This window comes from Oncorhynchus mykiss, chromosome 25 (genome assembly GCF_057628025.1).
Source record: "Oncorhynchus mykiss isolate SJ-2025 chromosome 25, ASM5762802v1, whole genome shotgun sequence".
Taxonomy (NCBI): Eukaryota; Metazoa; Chordata; class Actinopteri; order Salmoniformes; family Salmonidae; genus Oncorhynchus; species Oncorhynchus mykiss.
Genome location: NC_143046.1, coordinates 89,644,257 through 89,669,648, shown reverse-complemented (window position 1 = coordinate 89,669,648; position 25,392 = coordinate 89,644,257). Strand labels below are relative to the sequence as shown.

The 25,392-nt window shown below is 42.3% G+C and overlaps 1 protein-coding gene across 2 annotated transcripts; it reads right to left on the bottom strand.

Moving 5' to 3' along the window:
* Nucleotides 1-204: 204 nt before the first annotated feature.
* plekhd1 (pleckstrin homology and coiled-coil domain containing D1) lies at nt 205-24,627 on the bottom strand. 2 transcript variants are annotated; one of them, XM_021585425.3, is made up of 12 exons: nt 24,302-24,627; nt 14,083-14,176; nt 13,879-13,968; nt 10,992-11,068; nt 9,848-9,939; nt 9,480-9,627; nt 8,586-8,679; nt 8,308-8,498; nt 5,695-5,827; nt 4,248-4,392; nt 1,610-1,753; nt 205-1,366 (listed from the first exon to the last, which is right to left on the bottom strand). In XM_021585425.3, the coding sequence occupies exons 1-12, from the start codon at nt 24,454-24,456 to the stop codon at nt 1,203-1,205; spliced, it is 1,527 nt and encodes a 508-aa protein (XP_021441100.1). In that variant the 5' UTR covers nt 24,457-24,627; the 3' UTR covers nt 205-1,202. The 2 variants fall into 2 exon arrangements, with proteins under 2 accessions (XP_021441100.1, XP_021441101.1); XM_021585426.3 differs by lacking the exon at nt 24,302-24,627 and adding an exon at nt 15,444-15,525.
* Nucleotides 24,628-25,392: the final 765 nt, after the last annotated feature.

Below are 25,392 nucleotides of genomic sequence, written 5' to 3'. Positions count from 1 at the left end.
CGACAGTCAAGCTGTCTTCATCAATCAAGGAGCAAACAGATCTGGGACCAGTCTATGTAATGACCATAGGAGTTGGCAAGACAACACAAACTGATCTGGGACCAGGCTAGGTAATGACCATAGGAGTTGGCAAGACAGCCCAAACTGATCTGGGACCAGGCTAACCTGGTTTCAAATCAGATAAAAACACACACATATCATATAGAGCAGTTTCATCAACCTGCAAATAAACTACAGTTTTTAAACGAACCAAAGCCATCTGTGTAAATACAATCAACACTCAAAGACGAGAAAAATAAAAGTCACATTTTCTGACATTGTGTGTCGATTTGCAGTGTGTGTGTCGACCTGCAGTGTGTGTGTCGACTTGCAGTGTGTGTGTCAACTTGCAGTGTGTGTGTGTCGACTTGCAGTGTGTGTGTGTGTGTGTGTGTGTGTGTCGACTTGCAGTGTGTGTGTGTGTGTGTGTGTCGACCTGCAGTGTGTGTGTCGACCTGCAGTGTGTGTGTGTGTGTGTGTGTGTCGACTTGCAGTGTGTGTGTCGACTTGCAGTGTGTGTGTCGACCTGCAGTGTGTGTGTCGACCTGCAGTGTGTGTGTGTGTGTCGACCTGCAGTGTGTGTGTGTGTCGACTTGCAGTGTGTGTGTCGACCATATGGTTGATTGATGGTGTTACCCAGGGTCAGGTTTAAGGCTTCTGCCTGTACTGTACTGTAAACCATCACATTGTCATATCGTGTTGGTTCAATAACTATATGCATTATTTTTCTGACCGTCCTCCAAGCTGTAGGACAGTAAAGAGAGCTGCTATATCTTTAACAATAAACATTAATTTTGTTTGAATAAAACTATTTTGCATAAAAGTCTTGTAATGCAGTTTGAACACAACCAGGCTGTTGAAGAGATGACATCATATTGAAGAGATGACATCATGTTGAAGAGATGACATCATGTTGAAGAGATGACATCATGTTGAAGAGATGACATCATGTTGAAGAGATGACATCATATTGAAGAGATGACATCCTAAAGATAATCCCGAACCAGCTACAACACCGTGGGAGCAGACGACAGGACTTGACACTATTACATTGAGGAATCAGTCTCTCTCTCTCACACACTCACACTCACACACACACACACACACACACACACACACACACACACACAATCAGTCCCGCAATCCATCCCTCCCTATCTCTGTCAGTCATCTTTCTTGGCGGAGGCCTCCTGGTCGTGGCGTGTGATGATCTTGTAGACGCTCTTCCTGAAGCAGCTGTCGGAGGTCAGTCGCCGGGCAGTCTCCCTCAGGTCCTCCATGCTGCCGCCGTCGCCACGGGCAACCACGAATGACTGGGAGTGTTTCACTGCAGAGGAAAAGACATGAGTGCTTGTGTGTGTGTGTCACAGGAGGTTGGTGGCACCTTAATTTGGGAGGACGGGGGGTTGTGGTAATGGCTGGAGGGAAATTAGTGGAATGGTATCAAACACAACAAACATTTGGTTTCCATGGTTTCCCTGTGTTTGATGCCATTCCATTCGCTCCGGTCCAGACATTGTTACGAGCCGTCCTCGACCTCAGCAGCCTCCATGCGTATGTGTGTACTCACACCAGTGGTGTTTGGAGGCCCGTCTCTGGATCCGACAGCTCTTAATGCGTCGTGCTGTAGCCTTGTGGAGATACACAGCATTCTTCATTATAGAAGGGAGCTTGGCCTCGATCTCTGCAGCACAGATACACTCCTCAAAGAACTCTGGGTGAAGAACACACACACACACACATCCCATGTAGCTATACTGAACAAAAATGAAACACAACACGTAAAAGGTTGGTCCCATGTTTCATGAAATAAAAGATCCCAGAAATGTTCCACACGCACAAAAAACGTATTTCTCTCAAGAGTTTGTGCACAAATATGTTTACATCGCTGTTAGTGAACATTTCTCCTCATTTCTCCAAGATAAGACACCTGATAGGTGTGGCATATCAAGAAGCTGATTAAACACATTTTGTGTTGGGGACAAAAAAAGGCCACTCTAAAATGTGCAGTTTTGTCACACAACACAATGCCACAGATGTCTCAAGTTTTGGTGCAGCAAGCAATTGGCATTTCTCTACCATAAGCCGCCTCCAAACGTTACTTTAGACAATTTGGCAGTACGTCCAACCGGCCCTCAAAACTGTAGACCTCATGTAACCACGCCAGCCCAGGACCTCCACATACGGCTTCTTCACCTGCGGGATCGTCTTGAGACCAGCCACCCGGTCAGCTGATGAAACTGAGGGTTTGTACAACCAAAGAATTGTCTCAGGGAAGCTCATCTGCGTGTTCGTCGTCCTCACCAGGGTTTTGACCTAACTGCAGTTCGGCGTCATAACCGACTTCAGTGGGAAAATGATCAGCTTCAATGGCCACTGGCATGATGGAGAAGTGTGTTCTTCACGGATGAATCCCAGTTTCAACTTTATTGAGCAGATGTCAGAGAGCTTGTATGGCGTCGTGTGAGTGAGCTGTTTGCTGATGTCAACGTTGTGAACAGAGTGCCCCATGGTGGCGGTGGGGTTATGGTATGGGGCAAAGCTACGGACAATGAACAGAATTGCATTTTATCGACGGCAATTTGAATGCGCAGAGATACCATGATGAGATCCTGAGGCCCATTGTTGTGCCATTAATCTGACGCCATCACTTCATGTTTCAGCATGATAATGCACAGCCCCATGTCACAAGGATCTGTACACAATTCCTGTAAGCTGAACATTTCCCAGTTCTTCCATGGCCTGCATTCTTCCCAGACATGTCACCCATTGAGCATGTTTGGGATGCTCTGGATCGACGTGTACGACAGAGTGTTCCTGTTCCTGCCAATATCCAGCAACTTACACAGCCATTAAAGAGGAGGGGGACAACATTCCACAGGCCACAATCAACAGCCTGATCAACTCTATGCGAAGGAAATGCGTTGCAAAGGCATGAGGCAAATGGTGGTCACACCAGATACTGACTAGTTTTCTGATCCAGGTACCTGTGACCAACAGTGTCACACCCTGATCTGTTTCACCTGTCTTTGTGCTTGTCTCCACCCCCCACCAGGTGTCTCCCCCCATTATTCCCTGTGTATTTATACCTTAGTTTTCTGTTTTTGTCTGTTGCCAGATCGTCTTGTCCTGTCAAGTCCTACCAGCGTGTCCCCGTGTTTCCTGTGATCTAGTTTTTGGTTTTCCCCGTCTTCCCAGTTCTGACCTTTCTGCCTGTCCTTAACCTGAACCTGCCTGGTGTCCTGACTCTGATTTGGATTACAACTCTATGCCTGCTGTCCTGTACCTGCCTGACTCTGATTTCTGCTGTCCTGTACTAAAAAAAAAACAGACTCGTACTATCCACCTCCTGTATTTCAATCTGGGTCTTAGCCTGAGTTGTGATAACAGACATATATCTGCATTCCCCATCATGTGAAATCCATAGATTAGCACCGAATGAATTCATTTCAATTTGACTGATTTACTGTAAACTCAGTAAAATATTTTAAATTGTTGCGTTTACATTTTTGTTCAGTGTAGTTATGTTCCTCGCAGCACTCAGTAGTTGCTAGGACACTAAATATGACAGAAATAATATATTGTAGCTATAACTTGTTCTACCCAGAAGGAGGCAGGAAAACTACACACATTATGAATTATCCTGGGTTAACTGAACCCTTTAATGAATTATCCTGGGTTAACTGAACCCCTTATGAATTATCCTGGGTTAACTGAACCCCTTATGAATTATCCTGGGTTAACTGAACCCCTTATGAATTATCCTGGGTTAACTGAACCCTTTATGAATTATTCTGGGTTAACTGAACCCCTTATGAATTATCCTGGGTTAACTGAACCCCTTATGAATTATCCTGGGTTAACTGAACCCCTTATGAATTATCCTGGGTTAACTGAACCCCTTATGAATTATCCTGGGTTAACTGAACCCCTTATGAATTATTCTGGGTTAACTGAACCCCTTATGAATTATCCTGGGTTAACTGAACCCCTTATGAATTATCCTGGGTTAACTGAACCCTTTAATGAATTATTCTGGGTTAACTGAACCCCTTATGAATTATTCTGGGTTAACTGAACCAGTGGGTAGAAGTGTTTATGGCTGTGTGTTTATCTATGACTCATGAAGAATGTATATATGTGTGTGTGTGTGTGTGTGTGTGTGTGTGTGTGTGTGTGTGTGTGTGTGTGCAGTAAGTGTAACTCACTCCTGAGGTTGTTGACGTCTCCCTTCATCTTGTCATCCTTCTCTTTGGAGCGTTCCAGAGAGCTCAGACCTTTCTCCAGGTTCCGTAGAGCCTCCTCAGCCTGCTTCAGCCTCCGCTCCAGCTCCATACGAGACTCAATCTCCACCTGGGACACAACAGGAGGTCAGGGCCCGTATTCACAAAGCATCTCAGAGTAGGAGGCCTGATCTAGGATCTGCCTTTTGGATAATTATGTGTTCTGTGACTAGGGGGCAGTATTTTCATTTTTGGAAAAATAACGTTCCCGTAGTAATCGGGATATTTTGTCAGAACAAGATGCTAGACTATGCATATAATTGACAGTTTAGGATAGAAAACACTCTAAAGTTTCCAAAACTGTACAAATATTGTCTGTGAGTATAACAGAACTGATATTGCAGGCGAAAGCCTGAGAAAAATCCAATCTGGAAGTGCCTCATGTTTTCCAATGCGTCCCTATTGAGCAGTGAATGGGCTATGAACCAGATTACTTTTTCTCCGTATTCCCCAAGGTGTCTACAGCATTGTTACATAGTTTAACGCATTTATGTTGAAGAATACCCGTAGGGGGCTACATTGCGCAAGTGGTCACATGATGGCTCCCAGAGTGATTCTCGAGTAAAATACAGGAGGTAGCCATTATTCCAATCGTCCTACTGAAAAACTAATTGTTTCGGCGGATATATTATCGAATAAATATTTGGAAAACACCTTGATGATTGATTATAAACAACGTTTGCCATGTTTCTGTCGATATTATGGAGCTAATTTGGAATATTTTTCTGAGTGACTGCAATTTCCGGCCGATTTCTCAGCCAAAAGTGAAGAACAAACGGAGCTATTTCGCCTACAAAAATAATATTTTTGGAAAAAAGGAACATTGGCTATCTTACTGGGAGTCTCGTGAGTGAAAACATCCGAAGCTCATAAAAGGTAAACAATTTAATTTGATAGCTTTTCTGATTTCCGTGACCAAGTTACCTGCTTCTAGCTGGACAAAATGCTATGCTAGGCTATCAATAAACTTACACAAATGCTTGTCTAGCTTTGGCTGTAAAGCATATTTTGAAAATCTGAGATGACAGGGTAATTAACAAAAGGCTAAACTGTGTCTCAATATATTTCACTTGTGATTTTCATGAATAGGAATATTTTCTAGGGATATTTATGTCCGTTGCGTTATGCTAATTAGTGTCAGGCGATGATTACGCTCCCGCATGCGGGATGGGGAGTCAGTAGAGGCTAATTAGAACAAATCTTTTATGGGGCACTTCCGGATTGGATTTTTCTCAGGCTTTCGCCTGCAACATCAGTTCTGTTATACTCACAGACAATATCTTTACAGTTTTGGAAACGTTAGAGTACCTCTGGTTAAAAGTAGTGCACTATGTAGGGAATAGGGTGCCATTGGAGAGGCAGTGTGGTTTACCTTGAGTTCCACCTCAGTTTGCTTCTTGTCCACAGTGAGCTGTGTGAGGGACTGCTGTAGAGTCCTGGACTGACAGGAGTAGAACTCTCTTTCCTGTTGCAGAACTGTGGCACGCTGCTCATTCTCCGTTTGCCTGCAGGGGGAGCCAGAGAACACAGACAGTCATGTTAAACTGTGTTACGCTGCTCATTGTCCGTTAGCATGCAGGGGGAGCCAGAGAACACAGACAGTCATGTTAAACTGTGTTACGCTGCTCATTGTCCGTTAGCATGCAGGGGGAGCCAGAGAACACAGACAGTCATGTTAAACTGTGTTACGCTGCTCATTGTCCGTTAGCCTGCAGGGGGAGCCAGAGAACACACAGTCCTGTGCACCCTCGACTTGCACGCACACACATAGTCTGTCAGAGGAGAGGTACAAAACACACACACACAGTAACATACAGCTAGAGCGCGCATACACACACATTGCCAGACACACAGTTCGAGGAAAGGTACTGTGCATACTAACACAATCCTGCAGTCCAATCCCCATCCACAGCAGGTCAATACTAGGCTAAGTGTTTAAAAGCCTTCCGCCCTGGGCATTTATATCGCTTACCTCTTACCCAACCTCTTACCCAACCTCTTACCTAATGAAGGAATTTGGTAGGATAATGTATCACAAGGGGATGTTAATATCAGACACAAGCACAAGCAATGATCTGTTATAGGACAGAAGAAAGTCGTTCTGTAGGTCCTAATTTCCAGGGAATGCCCTGTGGGAAATTACAGAGGGCCTTGTTGCAGAGCTCTGCATTGGGGACACTTGATAGAGAGACACCCTCATTAGGCTTCACGGTGGAGCTCTGCAGCGAGGCCCTTCATTGAGAGAAACCCTCAATAGGCTTCACCATGGGGCTCTTCAATGTGACTCCGCCTTGAGAGATACCCACAGTAGGCTTCACGGTGGAGCTCTGCAGCGAGGCCCTTCATTGAGAGAAACCCTCAATAGGCTTCACCATGGGGCTCTTCAATGTGACTCCGCCTTGAGAGATACCCACAGTAGGCTTCACGGTGGAGCTCTGCAGCGAGGCCCTTCATTGAGAGAAACCCTCAATAGGCTTCACCATGGGGCTCTTCAATGTGACTCCGCCTTGAGAGATACCCACAGTAGGCCTCACTGCGGAGCTCTGCAGCGAGGCCCTTCATTGAGAGAAACCCTCAATAGGCTTCACCATGGGGCTCTTCAATGTGACTCCGCCTTGAGAGATACCCACAGTAGGCCTCACTGCGGAGCTCTGCAGCGAGGCCCTTCATTGAGAGAAACCCTCAATAGGCTTCACCATGGGGCTCTTCAATGTGACTCCGCCTTGAGAGATACCCACAGTAGGCTTCACGGTGGAGCTCTGCAGCGAGGCCCTTCATTGAGAGAAACCCTCAATAGGCTTCACCATGGGGCTCTTCAATGTGACTCTGCCTTGAGAGATACCCACAGTAGGCCTCACTGCGGAGCTCTGCAGCGAGGCCCTTCATTGAGAGAAACCCTCAATAGGCTTCACCATGGGGCTCTTCAATGTGACTCCGCCTTGAGAGATACCCACAGTAGGCCTCACTGCGGAGCTCTGCAGCGAGGCCCTTCATTGAGAGAAACCCTCAATAGGCTTCACCATGGGGCTCTTCAATGTGACTCCGCCTTGAGAGATACCCACAGTAGGCTTCACTGCGGAGCTCTGCAGTTGGGCCCTTCATTGACAGATACACTGCATTTTTTTTTATACAACACTGTCATGTCTTTGGCATCATTAAACTGAAGAAGAATCTTTATCAAAAATTCTCTGTAATTATTATTACGTGATTAAACTACTTAATCGTGTAACTGTAATTAACTAGGAAGTCGGGGAACCAAGGAAAATATTCAGATTACAAAGTTAGAATTTTCCTAATATAACTCTTCAGATATTTTAATATCTGATAACTTAGTCTTCTGATGAATGAATTATTCTTTACCTCACGTTAGTCTCATTCCAAACGTCGTAAATTGTTGGTTATCTGCACGAACCCAGTCTTCACTATGAGTCATCCATTCATCAATTGTCTTACATAATTTATTTATTAACTAACTAAATCATCACAGAAAGGCATAAACAAACAGTAGATGGTTACAAGGAAATGAAAGTGGATGTGCCCTAGTGGGTTAACCGGCATCGCGGCTTGATGTACAAAAGGGAAGTGGGGGTCAACTGAGATAAGACGACACACAGTTGATAATTATTGATAATTATAACAATTGAAATGCTAATAAATTGCACATGAACGCTCACTCATTCGGGAATAATTGCAATCAATATATATATTTACGCTCAGTGTGTCATCGGGATCTTCTGTCTGAGCTCTCTCTCTCTCTCTCTCTCTCTCTCTCTCTCTCGCTCTCTCTCTCTCTCTCTCTCTCGCTCTCTCGCTCTCTCGCTCTCTCGCTCTCTCTCGCTCTCTCGCTCTCTCGCTCTCTCTCTCTAATCAATCGGCTGCTTCATGTGTCTTTTATATGGTAGGAGAAGTTTTTTTTTTTTACAAACTTTTGAACTTTTCACACAAGACTGGACAAAAATAAGATCCATGTTCCTGGTCCTCTCACCTCTCCTCAGCCTGCTCCTTCTCTCTCTGCAGTTCCCTCATCTGCTCTTCAATGTGTCTCAGCTCCGATCGCAGTCCCGTGTCACCAGGCTGCACCTCCTGCTCCTCGTCCTTCTCTGGATGCTCAGCCGCCTGCTCAAGCTCCTTCTCCCTCAACAACTCCAGGGTTCGCTGCTTCTCATGGGACAGCTCCTGGAGGACCAGATCATGGATGTAATGAAGGTGTGTGTGTACCTGAGTGTGTGTGTGTGTGTTTCTCCTCAAATTAATTTTAAATACCTCAATAGATTTCTGAAGAAGTGTTGTCAAACTGTTCAGCTCCTCTTTTTCAGACTCCACACCTTTCAGAGACTGTGCTGTGCCGTCCAAGTCCCTGTCAATAACACGGTACACCACACAGTGTAATAGCAACACTCTCCACACTGAGAGCATCAAACCCACAACAGATGGACCTGAGGATCAGAGTCTCAAGGCTAAGACTTTTCACAGCAGTTTAGTTAACGCAGTGGATAAAGACGGAGATACGAGCTACATTCCTTATATTAAATGCACTTTAAATGTATTACATGCATCTTTCTTACTCATATGTGGGGACTACTGTATATTATTATTACTGTATATTATTACTGTATATTATTATTACTGTATATTATTATTACTGTATATTATTATTACTGTATATTATTATTACTGTATATTATTATTACTGTATATTACTTAATACTGTATTTTATTTATTACTGTATATTATTATTACTGTATATTACGTATTACTGTATTTTATTATTACTGTATATAAATTAATGTATTTTATTTATCACTTTGTTTATTACTGTATATTAGTTATTATTGTACATTATTTGTTACTGTATATTATTTAAAACTGTATAGTATTTATTTCTGAAAAGTATTTATTACTGTATTTATCTATTACTGTATATTATTTATTACTGTATATTATTTAAAACTATATATTATTTATTTCTGAAAAGTATTTATTACTGTATTTATTTATTTCTGTATATGATCTATTACTGTATATTATCTATTACTGTATATTATCTATTACTGTATATTATCTATTACTGTATATTATCTATTACTGTATGTTATGTATTGCTGTATTTATTATTGTAAATATCCCAGTTTGTGTTCTCCATAGCTCTCTCTTACAGTTTGATCTGATCCTGCTCTGCTCTAAGCTCCGTCACCAGCTCCTCAAACTTCTGCTTCTCCTCCTCCAGAACCAGGTTCAGACGTTCCAGATGCTCCTTCTGTTCTCGCTGCAGGCTCAGTTCTTCTGTCTCCTCCATCAGCTTATCTGGGGTGACAAAACAGCCTGATCACTTGTTGTATATGGCCATTGTCTCCATGTGGGACTGTAAGCATCAAAAGTAAAGAACAAAATTACTTTCAGCCTCTCGGACCTGCCACCCTGACCCATACCTGCCCATGTCCCCTCTCACCCATTCCCTCCTCTCTCCCCTGAACCAGGCCTCATGCCTCCTGCCTCCCCATGCCTCCACAGTCCCTCTTCTTACCCAGGTACTCTTGCTTCTCCTTGGCCAGCTGCAGTCCCTGGGCTTCCAGGCTCTCTATCATGGCTTCTCCCAGTTGGGCGTTCTTCCAGGTGCTGGAGGTTTTAGACACTAGGTGTTTAACAGCTTTAATACAGCATGTGGCCATATAGGTTTTATACAGCATGATCACCACCAGTACCACACAACAGTAGGTCACATATTCCACTATACAATTGCAGACCTGTGCAGCTCCTCCATACATATCTGAAGAGACTAAAGTCCCCCTCTAAGGTGGACCCTTTACTTAGAGTTAGACTTATAGACTTAACCCCTGCTGCCCCTGATGAGGCAGTGTGGTCAGTTGGATTTAAAGAGGCAGTGTGGTCAGTTGGATTTAAAGAGGCAGTGTGGTCAGATGGATTTAAAGAGGCAGTGTGGTCAGTTGGATTTAAAGAGGCAGTGTGGTCAGATGGATTTAAAGAGGCAGTGTGGTCAGATGGATTTAAAGAGGCAGTGTGGTCAGTTGGATTTAAAGAGGCAGTGTGGTCAGTTGGATTTAAAGAGGCAGTGTGGTCAGTTGGATTTAAAGAGGCAGTGTGGTCAGTTGGATTTAAAGAGGCAGTGTGGTCAGTTGGATTTAATTGCCAAGAATAGACTGACGAGTTTCAGAAGAAAGTCCTTTGTTTCTGGCCATTTTGAACCTGTAATCGAACCCACAAATGCTGATGCTCCAGATACTCAACTAGTCTAAAGAAGGTCAGTTTTATTGCTTCTTTAAATCAGGACAACAGTTTTCAGCTGTGCTAACATAATTGCAAATGGGTTTTCTAATGATCAATTAGCCTTTCAAAATTATAAACTTGGATTAGCTAACACAACGTGCCATTGGAACACAGGAGTGATGGCTGCTGATAATGGGCCTCTGTACGCCTATGTAGATATTCCATAAAAAATTCTGCCATTTCCAGCTACAATAGTCATTTACTACACTAACAATCTCTTCACTGTATTTCTGATCAATTTGACATTATTTGTTTACAGTTGCAGTTTGTACAGCTAGATTTAAAGAGGCAGTGCGTAGTTTCAGTTTGTTTACAGTTACATTTAAAAAGGCAGTTTGAACAGCTAGATTTAAAGAGGCTTTATGTCGTAACTAGCGACTCACACTCTGCCAGACTCCTGCAGCATCTCCAGCCACTGGTTTTGTTCTGCCTCATTCTCTGCAGCCAGGACAATGTTACCCTGAGGGAGCAACAGAGCATCATCACATGATAATATAGCATACATTATCATCACATGATAATATACAGTAGCATACATTATCATCACATGATAATATACAGTAGCATACATTATCAGCACTAGATAATATATACAGTAGCATACATTATCATCACATGATAATACACAGTAGCATACATTATCATCACAAGATAATATACATTAGCATACATTATCTTCACATCAAGCATAAATCCCGTGTGGCTCAGTTGGGCATGACACTTACAATGCCAGGGTTGTTGGTTCGATTCCCACAGTGGACCAGTACGAACAACAACAAAACAGTATGAAAACATATGCCCTGAATAAGAGTCTGCTAAATTACAAAGAAATGTAATTTAAAAAAAGATCACATCACAAACAGTAGCGCGATTATCACATGAGATATACAGTAGCATGCATTATCACATGAGATATACAGTAGCATGCATTATCACATGAGATATACAGTAACATACATTATCACATGAGATACACAGTAGCATACATTATCACATTATATACGGTAATGCACATTATCACATGAGATATACAGTAGCATGCATTATCACATGAGATATACAGTAGCATGCATTATCACATGAGCTATACAGTAGCTTGCATTATCACATGAGACATACAGTAATGTGCATTATCACATGAGATATACAGTTACATGCATTATCACATGAGATATACAATATAATGCATTATCACATGAGATATACAGTAACACGCATTATCACATGAGATACAGTAGTGTGCATTATTACATGAGATATACAGTAGCACGCATTATCACATGAGATATACAGTAGTGTGCATTATTACATGAGATATACGGTAGCATGCATTGTCACATGAGATATACAGTAGGGTGCATTATCACACGATACAGTAGCGCGCATTATCACATGAGATATACAGTTGCGTGCATTATCACATGAGATATACAGTAGCATGCATTATCACATGAGATATACAGTAACATACATTATCACATGAGATACACAGTAGCATGCATTATCACATGATATACGGTAATGCACATTATCACATGAGATGTACAGTAGCATGCATTATCACATGAGATATACAGTAGCATGCATTATCACATGAGCTATACAGTAGCATGCATTATCACATGAGACATACAGTAATGTGCATTATCACATGAGATATACAGTTACATGCATTATCACATGAGATATACAATATAATGCATTATCACATGAGATATACAGTAACACGCATTATCACATGAGATACAGTAGTGTGCATTATTACATGAGATATACAGTAGCACGCATTATAACATGAGATATACAGTAGTGTGCATTATTACATGAGATATACGGTAGCATGCATTATCACATGAGATATACAGTAGGGTGCATTATCACACGATACAGTAGCGCGCATTATCACATGAGATATACAGTAACGTGCATTATCACATGAGATACACAATATTATGCATTATCACATGAGATATACAGTAACATGCATTATCAAATCAAATCAAATTTTATTTGTCACATACACATGGTTAGCAGATGTTAATGCGAGTGTAGCGAAATGCTTGTATGAGATACAGTGGTGTGCATTATTACATGAGATGTAGAGTAGCACGCATTATCACATGAGATATACAGTAACATACATTATCACATGAGATACACAGTAGCATGCATTATCACATGGGATATACAGAAATGCACATTATCGCATGAGATACAGTAGTGTGCATTATTACATGAGATATACACTAGCATGCATTATCACATGATATATACAGTGGTGTGCATTATCACATGAGATATACAGTAGCATGCATTATCACATGAGATATACAGTAACATACATTATCACATGAGATACACAGTAGCATGCATTATCACATGATATACGGTAATGCACATTATCACATGAGATATACAGTAGCATGCATTATCACATGAGATATACAGTAGCATGAATTATCACATGAGCTATACAGTAGCATGCATTATCACATGAGACATACAGTAATGTGCATTATCACATGAGATATACAGTTACATGCATTATCACATGAGATATACAATATAATGCATTATCACATGAGATATACAGTAACATGCATTATCATATGAGATACAGTAGTGTGCATTATTACGAGATATACAGTAGCACGCATTATCACATGAGATATACAGTAGCGTGCATTATCACATGATACAGTAGCACGCATTATCACATGAGATATACGGTAATATACATTATCACATGAGATATACAGTAGCACGCGTTATTACATGAGAAATACAGTACTATGCATTATCACAAAAGATATACAGTGGTATGCATTATCACACAAGATATACAGTTGCATGCATTATCACATGAGCTATACAGTGGTGTGCATTATCACATGAGATATACAGCAGCATGCATTATCACATGAGATACACAATACCACACATTATCCCATGAGATACACAGTACCACACATTATCACGAGATATACAGTGGTGTGCATTATCACATGGGATACACAGTAGCATACATTATCACATGAGATATACAGTAGTGTGCATTATCACATGAGATACAAAGTAGCATACATTATCACATGAGAAATACAGTACTCTGCATTATCGCATGAGATATACAGTGGTATGCATTATCACATGAGATATACAGTAGCATGCATTATCACATGAGATATACAGTAACTGCCTGATAAATACAGAGATGCAGATTTCAAGTATCTATTATTAAAAAGTTTATATTATTGTCTAAGTGCTTACAGTGAAGTCGTCATGATTTATAACCATGGCGAATGGCATGCCCTGGTCTTCCTTCGGATCCACAACACAGCCTCCTAAGGGGATCACACCCTGGGACAGACAGGATGAATACAACATAATGCATCAACTTCTCATAGTTGTGGTATGTGGTATATATATATATATTTATATATATAGCATGCATCCATGTTGAGTAAAGCTCACCTTGGGGTGGATGTTGAAGTGTTTGTTGGTCTCAAAGCTTCTCTTCTCATTCTCCGCATAGTAGAGCAGGAAACTGTCTTTGATGATGAAGAATCTAGGAGGATGGAGAAAGTGTCAGGAAAGTGTCAGGAGGAGAATCTAGGAGGAGGAGAATGAGGTACGGCAACACTGGGCTAAAAAAAAAGAGACAGACAAACAGACAGGCAAGCAGAGGCCCATAGACTGCATCCTGACTGGATCATTCTGGATAACTATGTACTGTAGGTAAAAAAAACAACCAGGCAAGCACCAGCCTAGATAACCCACGCCACCAAGTCATACCAGCAGAGTCTGACCGAGGTTTACTAGCTAACCCACAACACCAAGTCATACTAGCAGAGTCTGACAGAGGTTTACTAGATAACCCACGCCACCAAGTCATACCAGCAGAGTCTGACAGAGGTTTACTAGCTAACCCACGCCCCCAAGTCATACTAGCAGAGTCTGACAGAGGTTTACTAGCTAACCCACAACACCAAGTCATACTAGCAGAGTCTGACAGAGGTTTACTAGCTAACCCACACCACCAAGTCATACCAGCAAAGTCTGACAGAGGTTTACTAGATAACCCACGCCACCAAGTCATACCAGCAGAGTCTGACAGAGGTTTACTAGCTAACCCACGCCCCCAAGTCATACTAGCAGAGTCTGACAGAGGTTTACTAGCTAACCCACAACACCAAGTCATACCAGCAGAGTCTGACAGAGGTTTACTAGCTAACCCACGCCACCAAGTCATACCAGCAGAGTCTGACAGAGGTTTAACTCTGTCGTGTCTTTACGATCATTAACTGAAGACTTATAGTTTTTATCAAAGATTCTCTGTAATTAGCATTTCGTGATGAACTAATCAGGCAAATGTAATTAACTGGGAAGTCGGGGCACCAAGGAAAATATTCAGATTACAAAGTTATAATTTTCCTAATATAACTCTTCAGATATTTTAATATCTGATAACTTAGTCTTCTGATGAATTAATTATTCTTTACCTCACGTTAGTCTCATTCCAAACGTTGTAAATTGTTGGTTATCTGCACGAACCCAGTCTTCACTATGAGTCATCCATACATCAATTGTCTTACATCATTTATTTACTAAGTAATTCACAGAAATGCATAAATAAACAGTAGATGGTTACAAGGAAATGATAACGGAGTTTCCCTAGTGGGCTAAACCGGCATCGCGGCTTGGTCTACAAAAGGGAAGTGGTGGTCGACTGAGAAGACGACACACAGTTGATAATTATAACAATTGAAATGCTAATCCTTTGCACATGAACGCTCACTCATTCGGGAACAATTGCAATCAATACATATATTTACGCTCAGTGTGTCGTCGGGATCGCCGTTGAAAAGTTTGTTTCTGCTGGAGAGTCTGTCCGCCCTCTCTCTCTCTCTGTCGTGGTTAGAATGGGTAGTTCAGAGTGACATTCATTCATATCGTTATAGAATAGATGTTTCGGCGGTTGTCGGTCTTCGCGTTCAATGAGACCGGATTCCTAGCTGCAGACTAGTAATTCATATCAAAGACTTGTTCTTATTCTGTCGGTATCGATAGTCTAAGAGTTTAACCACGTTGGATGTTTAAAAGATTCTGCCATCTACTCAAACCTTGCCCCTCTCGTTATCGAGGTAAGCTGGTCTGCAACCTTTGTCCTCTCGTAATTGAGAGAAACATGGTCTGTTGAGAAATTCTCAAGGTGGGAGTTTTATTTGGAAGAGCAGAAAAAGGCTGTCTCATGACGCCAGGTCCTAACTGTGTTCATGGAGGCGTGCCAGTGACTTAAGTGAAACTTTACACAGAAATAAAATTGTCTCACATTACATAATTACATAGCATCCCATAATTTCACAAATAGTTTAATCCTTCCTCATTCATCCTGTACAACAATTAGATGTAAGCCTCATATCTGAAGCTATTGTATAAACAACATTATGGTAATGTGGCCGTATCGTCTCCCATGTGTTTCACAAAATTGTACCAAACGGACCAGTTCGTAGCTGGATTCTTCACCGATCTTTTATACCTTCTCCAGAACATAAATGTTGTTCGGACCTCAAGTTCTGTGAGGTGGAAGAAATTCCTTTGTTCTCTCTATGAAAACTCACTCTGTCTCTATACTGTGGCCATGAGGAGATAATCTCCTCCAGGAATTTACGACCTCTCTCTGACCACAGCAGCCTGGGTGTAGGAGACAGGGGGGTAGGGGATAGAAAAGGGCTGGTTATGTAGCTATACTGAACAAAAATGTAAACACAACATGTAAAGTGTTGGTCACATGTTTCATGAGCTGAAATAAAAGATCGCAGAAATGTTCAATATGCACAAAAAGCTTAGTTCTCTCAAATTTTCTGCACAAATTTGTTTACCTCCCTGTTAGTGCGCATTTCTCCTTTGCCACAATAATCCACCTGACAGGTGTGGCATATCAAGAATCTGATTAAACAGCATGATCATTACACAGGTGCACCTTGTGCTGGGGGACAATAAAAGGCCACTAAAATGTTAAGTTTTGTTACACAACACAATGCCACAGATGTCTCAAGTTTTGAGGGTGTGTGCAATTGGCATGCTGACTGCAGGAATGTTCATTTCTCTACCATAAACCGCCTCCAACGTTGTTTTAGAGAATTTGGCAGTATGTTCAACCGGCCTCACAACCGCAGACCATGTGTAACCACGTCAGCCCAGGATCTCCACATCTGGCTTCTTCACCAGCGGGATCCCCTGGGGGAGGGGGGTGCTCAGGAGTAATTCTGTCTGTAATAAAGCCATTTTGTGGGGAAAAACTGATTCTGATTGTCTGGGCCTGGCTCCACCCACGCCTGCACCTCTGCTCAGTCGTAGATTAGGGCCTAATCTATTTATTTCAATTGACTGATTTCCTCACATGAACTGTAACTCAGTAAAATCTTTGAAAATGTTGCATGTTGCGTTTATATTTTTGTTCTGTATTTATTTTGATAATCATTATCACTATCATCGTTAGCATAGCTGCCGTTAGCTAGCTAGAGTTACCTAAATAGCTAGCTACCTAGATAGCTGACGTTAGCCTGTCTCAATACTCGGATTTGGCTTGGAAACACGATAACATTTAAAAAAAAAGAGAAAAAAATACTTAGTAAGAAAACATTTTGTCATCATTGTGATGTCCACAGATTGACTTCAGATGCAGTAGAACTTTAGCCAGCTAACTAAGATGAATGGAACCACCGTATTTTAGCTAGCTAACATTAGCATTGCTAGCAATTTGCTAGTAACAGTAATGGCAACATGGCCATCTCTTTAAAAATAAATTTGACATCATCATCATATGGCAATGTTGTTTCCTACTAATTATTTGCCTACTTCAGTAACGTCATTGTATTTCCAATCTCGAGCCAGTCAGTCTACATCTGTAAAGCATAGAAGTAGCTTCCAAATGAGATTACGTCATTTCTCGAGCATTTGGTTATATTTGAGGGATATAGACAATCATCAACCCTGTTTTTCTGTCAGACGGTGCACAGTTGGGTGCCAGATTTATCCCCTTGTCATGAACAGATGACCAGAAGGAGCAAAGGTAATGTGACTGCAATGGTCATGAACAGATGACCAGATTGCAATGGTCATGAACAGATGACCAGATTGCAATGGTCATGAACAGATGACCAGATTGCAATGGTCATGAACAGATGACCAGATTGCAATGGTCATGAACAGATGACCAGATTGCAATGGTCATGAACAGATGCCAGATTGCAATGGTCATGAACAGATGACCAGATTGCAATGGTCATGAACAGATGCCAGATTGCAATGGTCATGAACAGATGCCAGATTGCAATGGTCATGAACAGATGCCAGATTGCAATGGTCATGAACAGATGCCAGAGACCTACCAGAAGGAGCAGAGGTAATGTGATTGCAATGGTTTAGCGACCAACTAAAAATAATTTCATTCACTTTTTACTTGCTGTTTGTACAGCTTGTCAGGCAAGACCTCAGAATAAAAGTGTCATGCCACAGAAGTATCCTTGTGACACCTCCTCCGTTGTTGCCAGAGTCTCCCTCGACTCCTATGATAGAAGTACCGTTGTGACACCACCTCCGTTGTGACACCTCCTCTGTTGTTGCCAGTCTCCCTCGACTCCTATGATAGAAGTATCCTTGTGACACCTCCTCCGTTGTGACACCACCTCCGTTGTGACTCCTCCTCCGTTGTGACACCACCTCCGTTGTGACACCACCTCCGTTGTGACACCTCCTCTGTTGTTGCCAGTCTCCCTCGACTCCTATGATAGAAGTATCCTTGTGACACCTCCTCCGTTGTTGCCAGAGTCTCCCTCGACTCCTATGATAGAAGGACCGTTGTGACACCTCCTCCGTTGTGAACAGTCTCCCTCGACTCCTATGATAGAAGTACCGTTGCGACCATATAATACCGCTGATCACCATATAATGTCCAGGGTATAACCTAGCCTGGTGGAACCAGCCTGATCACTGTGTTCACCATATAATGTCCAGGGTATAACCTAGCCTGATGACCATATTATGTCCAGGGTATAACCTAGCCTGGTGGGAACCAGCCTGGTCACCACATAATGTCCAGGGTATAACCTAGCCTGGTGGAACCAGCCTGATCACTGTGTTCACCATATAATGTCCAGGGTATAACCTAGCCTGATGACCATATTATGTCCAGGGTATAACCTAGCCTGGTGGGAACCAGCCTGATCACCATGTAATGTCCAGGGTATAACCTAGCCTGGTGGGAACCAGCCTGATCACCATATAATGTCCAGGGTATAACCTAGCCTGGTGGAACCAGCCTGATCACCATATAATGTCCAGGGTATAACCTAGCCTGGTGGGAACCAGCCTGATCACCATATAATGTCCAGGGTATAACCTAGCCTGGTGGAACCAGCCTGATCACCATATAATGTCCAGGGTATAACCTAGCCTTATGGAACCAGCCTGATCACCATATCATGTCCAGGGTATAACCTAGCCTTATGGAACCAGCCTGATCACCATATCATGTCCAGGGTATAACCTAGCCTTATGGAACCAGCCTGATCACCATATCATGTCCAGGGTATAACCTAGCCTGGTGTTACCAGCCTGATCGCCATATCATGTCCAGGGTATAACCTAGCCTGATGGAACCAGCCTGATCACCATATCATGTCCAGGGTATAACCTAGCCTGGTGTTACCAGCCTGGTCACCATATAATGTCCAGGGTATAACCTAGCCTGATGGAACCAGCCTGATCACTGTGTTTACCACATAATGTCCAGGGTATAACCTAGCCTGATGGAACCAGCCTGATCACCACATAATGTCCAGGGTATAACCTAGCCTGGTGGAACCAGCCTGATCACCATATAATGTCCAGGGTATAACCTAGCCTTATGGAACCAGCCTGATCACCATATCATGTCCAGGGTATAACCTAGCCTTATGGAACCAGCCTGATCACCATATCATGTCCAGGGTATAACCTAGCCTTATGGAACCAGCCTGATCACCATATCATGTCCAGGGTATAACCTAGCCTGGTGTTACCAGCCTGATCGCCATATCATGTCCAGGGTATAACCTAGCCTGATGGAACCAGCCTGATCACCATATCATGTCCAGGGTATAACCTAGCCTGGTGTTACCAGCCTGGTCACCATATAATGTCCAGGGTATAACCTAGCCTGATGGAACCAGCCTGATCACTGTGTTTACCACATAATGTCCAGGGTATAACCTAGCCTGATGGAACCAGCCTGATCACCACATAATGTCCAGGGTATAACCTAGCCTGGTGGAACCAGCCTGATCACCACATAATGTCCAGGGTATAACCTAGCCTGATGGAACCAGCCTGATCACTGTGTTTACCACATAATGTCCAGGGTATAACCTAGCCTGATGGAACCAGCCTGATCACTGTGTTTACCACATAATGTCTAGGGTATAACCTAGCCTGATGGAACCAGCCTGATCACCACATAATGTCCAGGGTATAACCTAGCCTAGTAGGAACCAGCCTGATCACCATATCATGTCCACGTTATAACCTAGCCTGGTGGAACCAGCCTGATGCTGTAAATAAACATGTACAGTGCCCTCGGAAAGTACTCAGACCCCTTGACTTTTTCCACATTTTGTTATGTTACAGCCTTATTTTAAAATGGATTAAATAAAAATAAACCCTCAGCAATCTACACACAATACCCCATAATGACATCACAATACCCCATAATGACATCACAATACCCCATAATGACATCACAATACCCCATAATGACAAAGTGAAAACAGAACATTTTTGCACATTTATTTATATTTAAAAAAAAATGGATTTCCATAAGTATTCAGACCCTTTGCAATGACACTCGAAGTTGAGCTCAGGTGCATCCGGTTTCCATTGATAATTCTTGAGGTGTTTCTACAACTTGTCCAGCAGTGGTAAATTTAATTGATTGGACATGATTTGGAAAGGCCTGTCTATATAAGGTCCCACAGTTGACAGTACATGTCAGAGCAAAAACCAAGCCATGAGGTCGAAGGAATTGTCTGTAGAGCTCAGAAACAGAATTTTGTCAAGGCACAGATCTGTGGAAGGGTACCAAAAAATGTCTACAGCACTGAAGGAAGAAGTTTGGAACCACCAAGACTCTTCCTAGAGCTGGCCGCCTGGCTAAACTGCGCAATCTGAGGAGAAGGGCCTTGGTCAGAGAGGTGACAAAGAACCCGGTGGTCACTCTGACAGAGCTCCAAAGTTCCCCTGTGGAGATGGGGGAACCTTCCAGAAGGACAACCATCTCTGCAGCACTCCACTAATCAGGCCTTTATGGTAGAGTGGCCAGACGGAAGCCACTCCTCAGTAAAAGGCACACGGCAGCCTGCTTGGAGTTTGCCAAAAGGCACCTAAAGACTCTCAGACCATGAGAAACAAGATCGTCTGGTCTGATGAAACCAAGACTGAACTATTTGCCCTGTATGCCAACTGTCACGCCTGGAGGAAACCTGGCACCATCCCTACTATGAAGCATGGTGGTGACAGCATCATGCTGTGGGGATGTTTTTCAGTGGCAGGGACTGGGAGACTAGTCAAGATCAAGGGAAAGATGAACAGAGCAAAGTACAGAGAGATCCTTGATGAAAACCTACTCCAGAGCGCTCAGGACCTCAGACTGTGGCAAAGGTTCACCATCCAACAGGACAACGACCCGAAGCACAGAGCCAAGACAACGCAGGAGTGGCTTCGGAACAAGTCTCTGAATGTCCTTCAGTGGCAGAGCCAGAGCCTGGATTTGAACCCGATCCAACATCTCTGGAGAGACCTGAAAATATTGGTGCAGCAACACCCCCCCAATCCAACCTGACAGAGCTTGACAGGATCTGCAGAGAAGAATGGGAGAAACTCCCCAAATACAGGTGTGCCACGGTTGTAGTGTCATACCCAAGAAGACTCGAGGCTGTAATCACTGCCAAAAGGTGCTTCAACAAAGTACTGAGTAAAGGGTCTGAATACTTATGTAAATATAATATTTATGTTTTACATTTTTAATAAACTGAGGGATCTTACAGATAATCGTATGTGTGGGGTACAGAGATGAGGTAGTCATTCAAAAAATACTGTTAAACACTATTATTGCACACAGTGTGAGTCCATTTAACTTATTATGTGACTTGTTAAGCACATTTTTACTCCTGAACTTATTTAGTCTTGCCATAACAAAAGGGGGGTTGAATACTTATTGACTCAAGACATTTCAGCTTTTCATTTTTTATTAATTTGTAAAATATTTGATAAAACAGAATTTCTTCTTTGACATTATGCGGTATTGTGGGTAGGACAGTGATGAAAAAAATGAAAAAAATCTACATTTGATCCATTTTAAATTCAGGCTGTAAGACAACAAACTGTGTAAAAAGTCGAGGGGTGTGAATACTTTCTGAAGGTAAAGCAGTATCTGCACATCAGCTATGACGTCTTTGTTTAAAGCCGATACTGCGTGGAATGTTTTATCGATGCGATAGTGCTATTCTGTGCAAGGCTAAGTGGTACGTTGGGGATCCAATGAGAAACAGGACTCGGTTGTTCCGATTGTTGATCATAGATAGCACTTAATGTGGTGCGGGAAAATCATGATGGATCTGAGCCAAGGGTTTTTTGACTGTGAGCTTTTATCATGGCAGGAGTAGAGCACAACAGATTATTCTATATGGGGGGACGAAGACAGTACTGAACTTGGAAGAGGCCGATCCCACAGCAGCCCAGTTGTCAGAGAGTAAATGGAACCATATTGTAGTTACTCCTCAATACTAATCTGATTGAACATTACATATTATAGTTACTCCACAATACTAACCTGATTTAACATTACATATTGTAGTTACTCCACAATACTAACCTGATTTAACATCACATATTGTAGTTACTCAACAATACTAACCTGATTTAACATTACATATTGTAGTTACTCCACAATACTAACCTGATTGAACATTACATATTGTAGTTACTCCACAATACTAACCTGATTGAACATTACATATTGTAGTTACTCCACAATACTAACCTGATTGAACATTACATATTGTAGTTACTCCACAATACTAACCTGATTGAACATTACATATTGTAGTTACTCCACAATACTAACCTGATTTAACATCACATATTGTAGTTACTCCACAATACTAACCTGATTGAACATTACATATTATAGTTACTCCACAATACTAACCTGATTGAACATTACATATTGTAGTTACTCCACAATACTAACCTGATTGAACATTACATATTGTAGTTACTCAACAATACTAACCTGATTGAACATTACATATTGTAGTTACTCCACAATACTAACCTGATTGAACATTACATATTGTAGTTACTCCACAATACTAACCTGATTGAACATTACATATTGTAGTTACTCAACAATACTAACCTGATTTAACATTACATATTGTAGTTACTCCACAATACTAACCTGATTTAACATTACATATTGTAGTTACTCCACAATACTAACCTGATTTAACATCACATATTGTAGTTACTCAACAATACTAACCTGATTGAACATTACATATTGTAGTTACTCCACAATACTAACCTGATTTAACATTACATATTGTAGTTACTCCACAATACTAACCTGATTTAACATCACATATTGTAGTTACTCAACAATACTAACCTGATTGAACATTACATATTGTAGTTACTCCACAATACTAACCTGATTGAACATTACATATTATAGTTACTCCACAATACTAACCTGATTTAACATTACATATTGTAGTTACTCCACAATACTAACCTGATTTAACATCACATATTGTAGTTACTCAACAATACTAACCTGATTGAACATTACATATTATAGTTACTCCACAATACTAACCTGATTGAACATTACATATTATAGTTACTCCACAATACTAACCTGATTTAACATTACATATTGTAGTTACTCCACAATACTAACCTGATTTAACATTACATATTGTAGTTACTCCACAATACTAACCTGATTGAACGTTATGTCCTGAATACAAAGCGTTATGTTTGGGGCAAATCAAACAAAAACAAATGACTAAAATACCACTCTTCATATTGTCAAGCATGGTGGTGTTGGCTGCATCATGTTAAGAGTTTTTTTGGGGATGAAAATGCACAGGCAAAATCCTAAGGGAAAACCCAGTTCAGTCTGCTTTCCAACAGACACTGGGAAACAAATGGCTGTCTAGCAATAATCAACAACCAAATTTGACAGAGTTTGAAGAATTTTTTAAAGAATAATTAGCAAATTTTGTACCATCCAGGTGTGCAATGTTCTTAGAGACTTACCCAGAAAGACCCACAGCTGTGGTCGCTGCCAAAGGTGAATCTAACATGTATCGAGGGGGATGAACACTTATCTAATCAATATATATTCGTGTTTTTTAACCTCAGGGACTATGCTGTTGTGTAAAATGACTTTTTTTAGTACACGATTAAAGTTGTTCATCTGTAAACCAAAGTTAACATTGTCCTTTTTTCCCCCCTTCTATATACACTGCCAGTACTTGTGTCACCATGCCAGGCCCTACCTGCTGCTAGGTAGAAATAACTAGGCAGGTGATAATGCCCTACCTGCTGCTAGGTAGAATTAACTAGACAGGTGATAATGCCCTACCTGCGGGACCACTTGGCGGAGGACCGTCCGAAGGGCCTCTTCCAGAGCACCCCATGCAGCTGCACCTTGGTGCTAATGTCCAGCACTTCAGAGTCTGTCTGATCCATGGACGTCCAGTAGGAGAAGAGAGAGGGTTTGGAGGACGAGGAGAACATCGCTAACCCTCCTAACCCTTCCACAGAGGGGCGTGGAGTTGGACAAAATATCAATGGAACAAAAATAGAAATGAGGAACTAGGAAGTACACACACACACACACAGTTGTGGACACGACACACACTCACAGACAAAGTAACACACACATCCTGATACCAAACTCAGCGGGGTGGAATGATCAAGCTGCCAATACATCAGCATCAGCTGGAGGCAGACTACTGGACAGAGAGGAGGGGCAGAGAGGATGAAGAGAGACGGGTGAGGGAGGGCAGGAGAGAGAGAGAGTGAGGGCAGGAGAGAGAGTGAGGGCAGGAGAGAGAGTGAGGGCAGGAGAGAGAGAGAGTGGGGGAGGGCAGGAGGGAGAGTGAGGGCAGGAGAGAGAGAGAGTGGGGGAGGGCAGGAGAGAGAGAGTGAGGGCAGGAGAGAGAGTGAGGGCAGGAGAGAGAGAGAGAGAGAGTGAGGGCAGGAGAGAGAGAGAGAGAGTGAGGGCATGAGAGAGAGAGAGAGTGAGGGCAGGAGAGAGAGAGAGAGAGTGAGGGCAGGAGAGAGAGTGATGGCAGGAGAGAGAGAGAGTGGGGGAGGGCAGGAGAGAGAGAGAGTGGAGGAGGGCAGGAGAGAGAGTGAGGGCAGGAGAGAGAGGGGGAGGGCAGGAGAGAGAGAGAGAGTGGGGGAGGGCAGGAGAGAGAGAGAGAGACAGAGAGAGATAGAGAGAGAGAGACACAGAGAGAGAGAGAGAGAGAGACAGAGAGAGAGAGACAGAGAGAGAGAGACAGAGGCTTTAGAAATTCGTTTTAGTAAATCTGTTGCTAGGTCAATACATCCCTGTCATCTCTCTCTCCCTCTCTCTCTCTCTCTCTCTCTGAGCAGCTTCCTGTAGAGAACAAAGTAGGGCAGGCATGTGTCCCAAATGGCACTATTCTACTGTTGACCAGGGCT

Excerpts from the sequence above, each read along its gene's own strand:
- plekhd1 (XM_021585425.3), bottom strand. The coding sequence starts at position 24,456 with ATGTTCTCCTCGTCCTCCAAACCCTCTCTCTTCTCCTACTGGACGTCC. Across the intron at positions 9,628-9,847 it reads GGAGAAGCAAGAGTACCTGG|ATAAGCTGATGGAGGAGACA; the intron begins GTAAGAAGAGGG and ends TTGTCACCCCAG. Across the intron at positions 8,499-8,585 it reads TTCTTCAGAAATCTATTGAG|GAGCTGTCCCATGAGAAGCA; the intron begins GTATTTAAAATT and ends CTGGTCCTCCAG.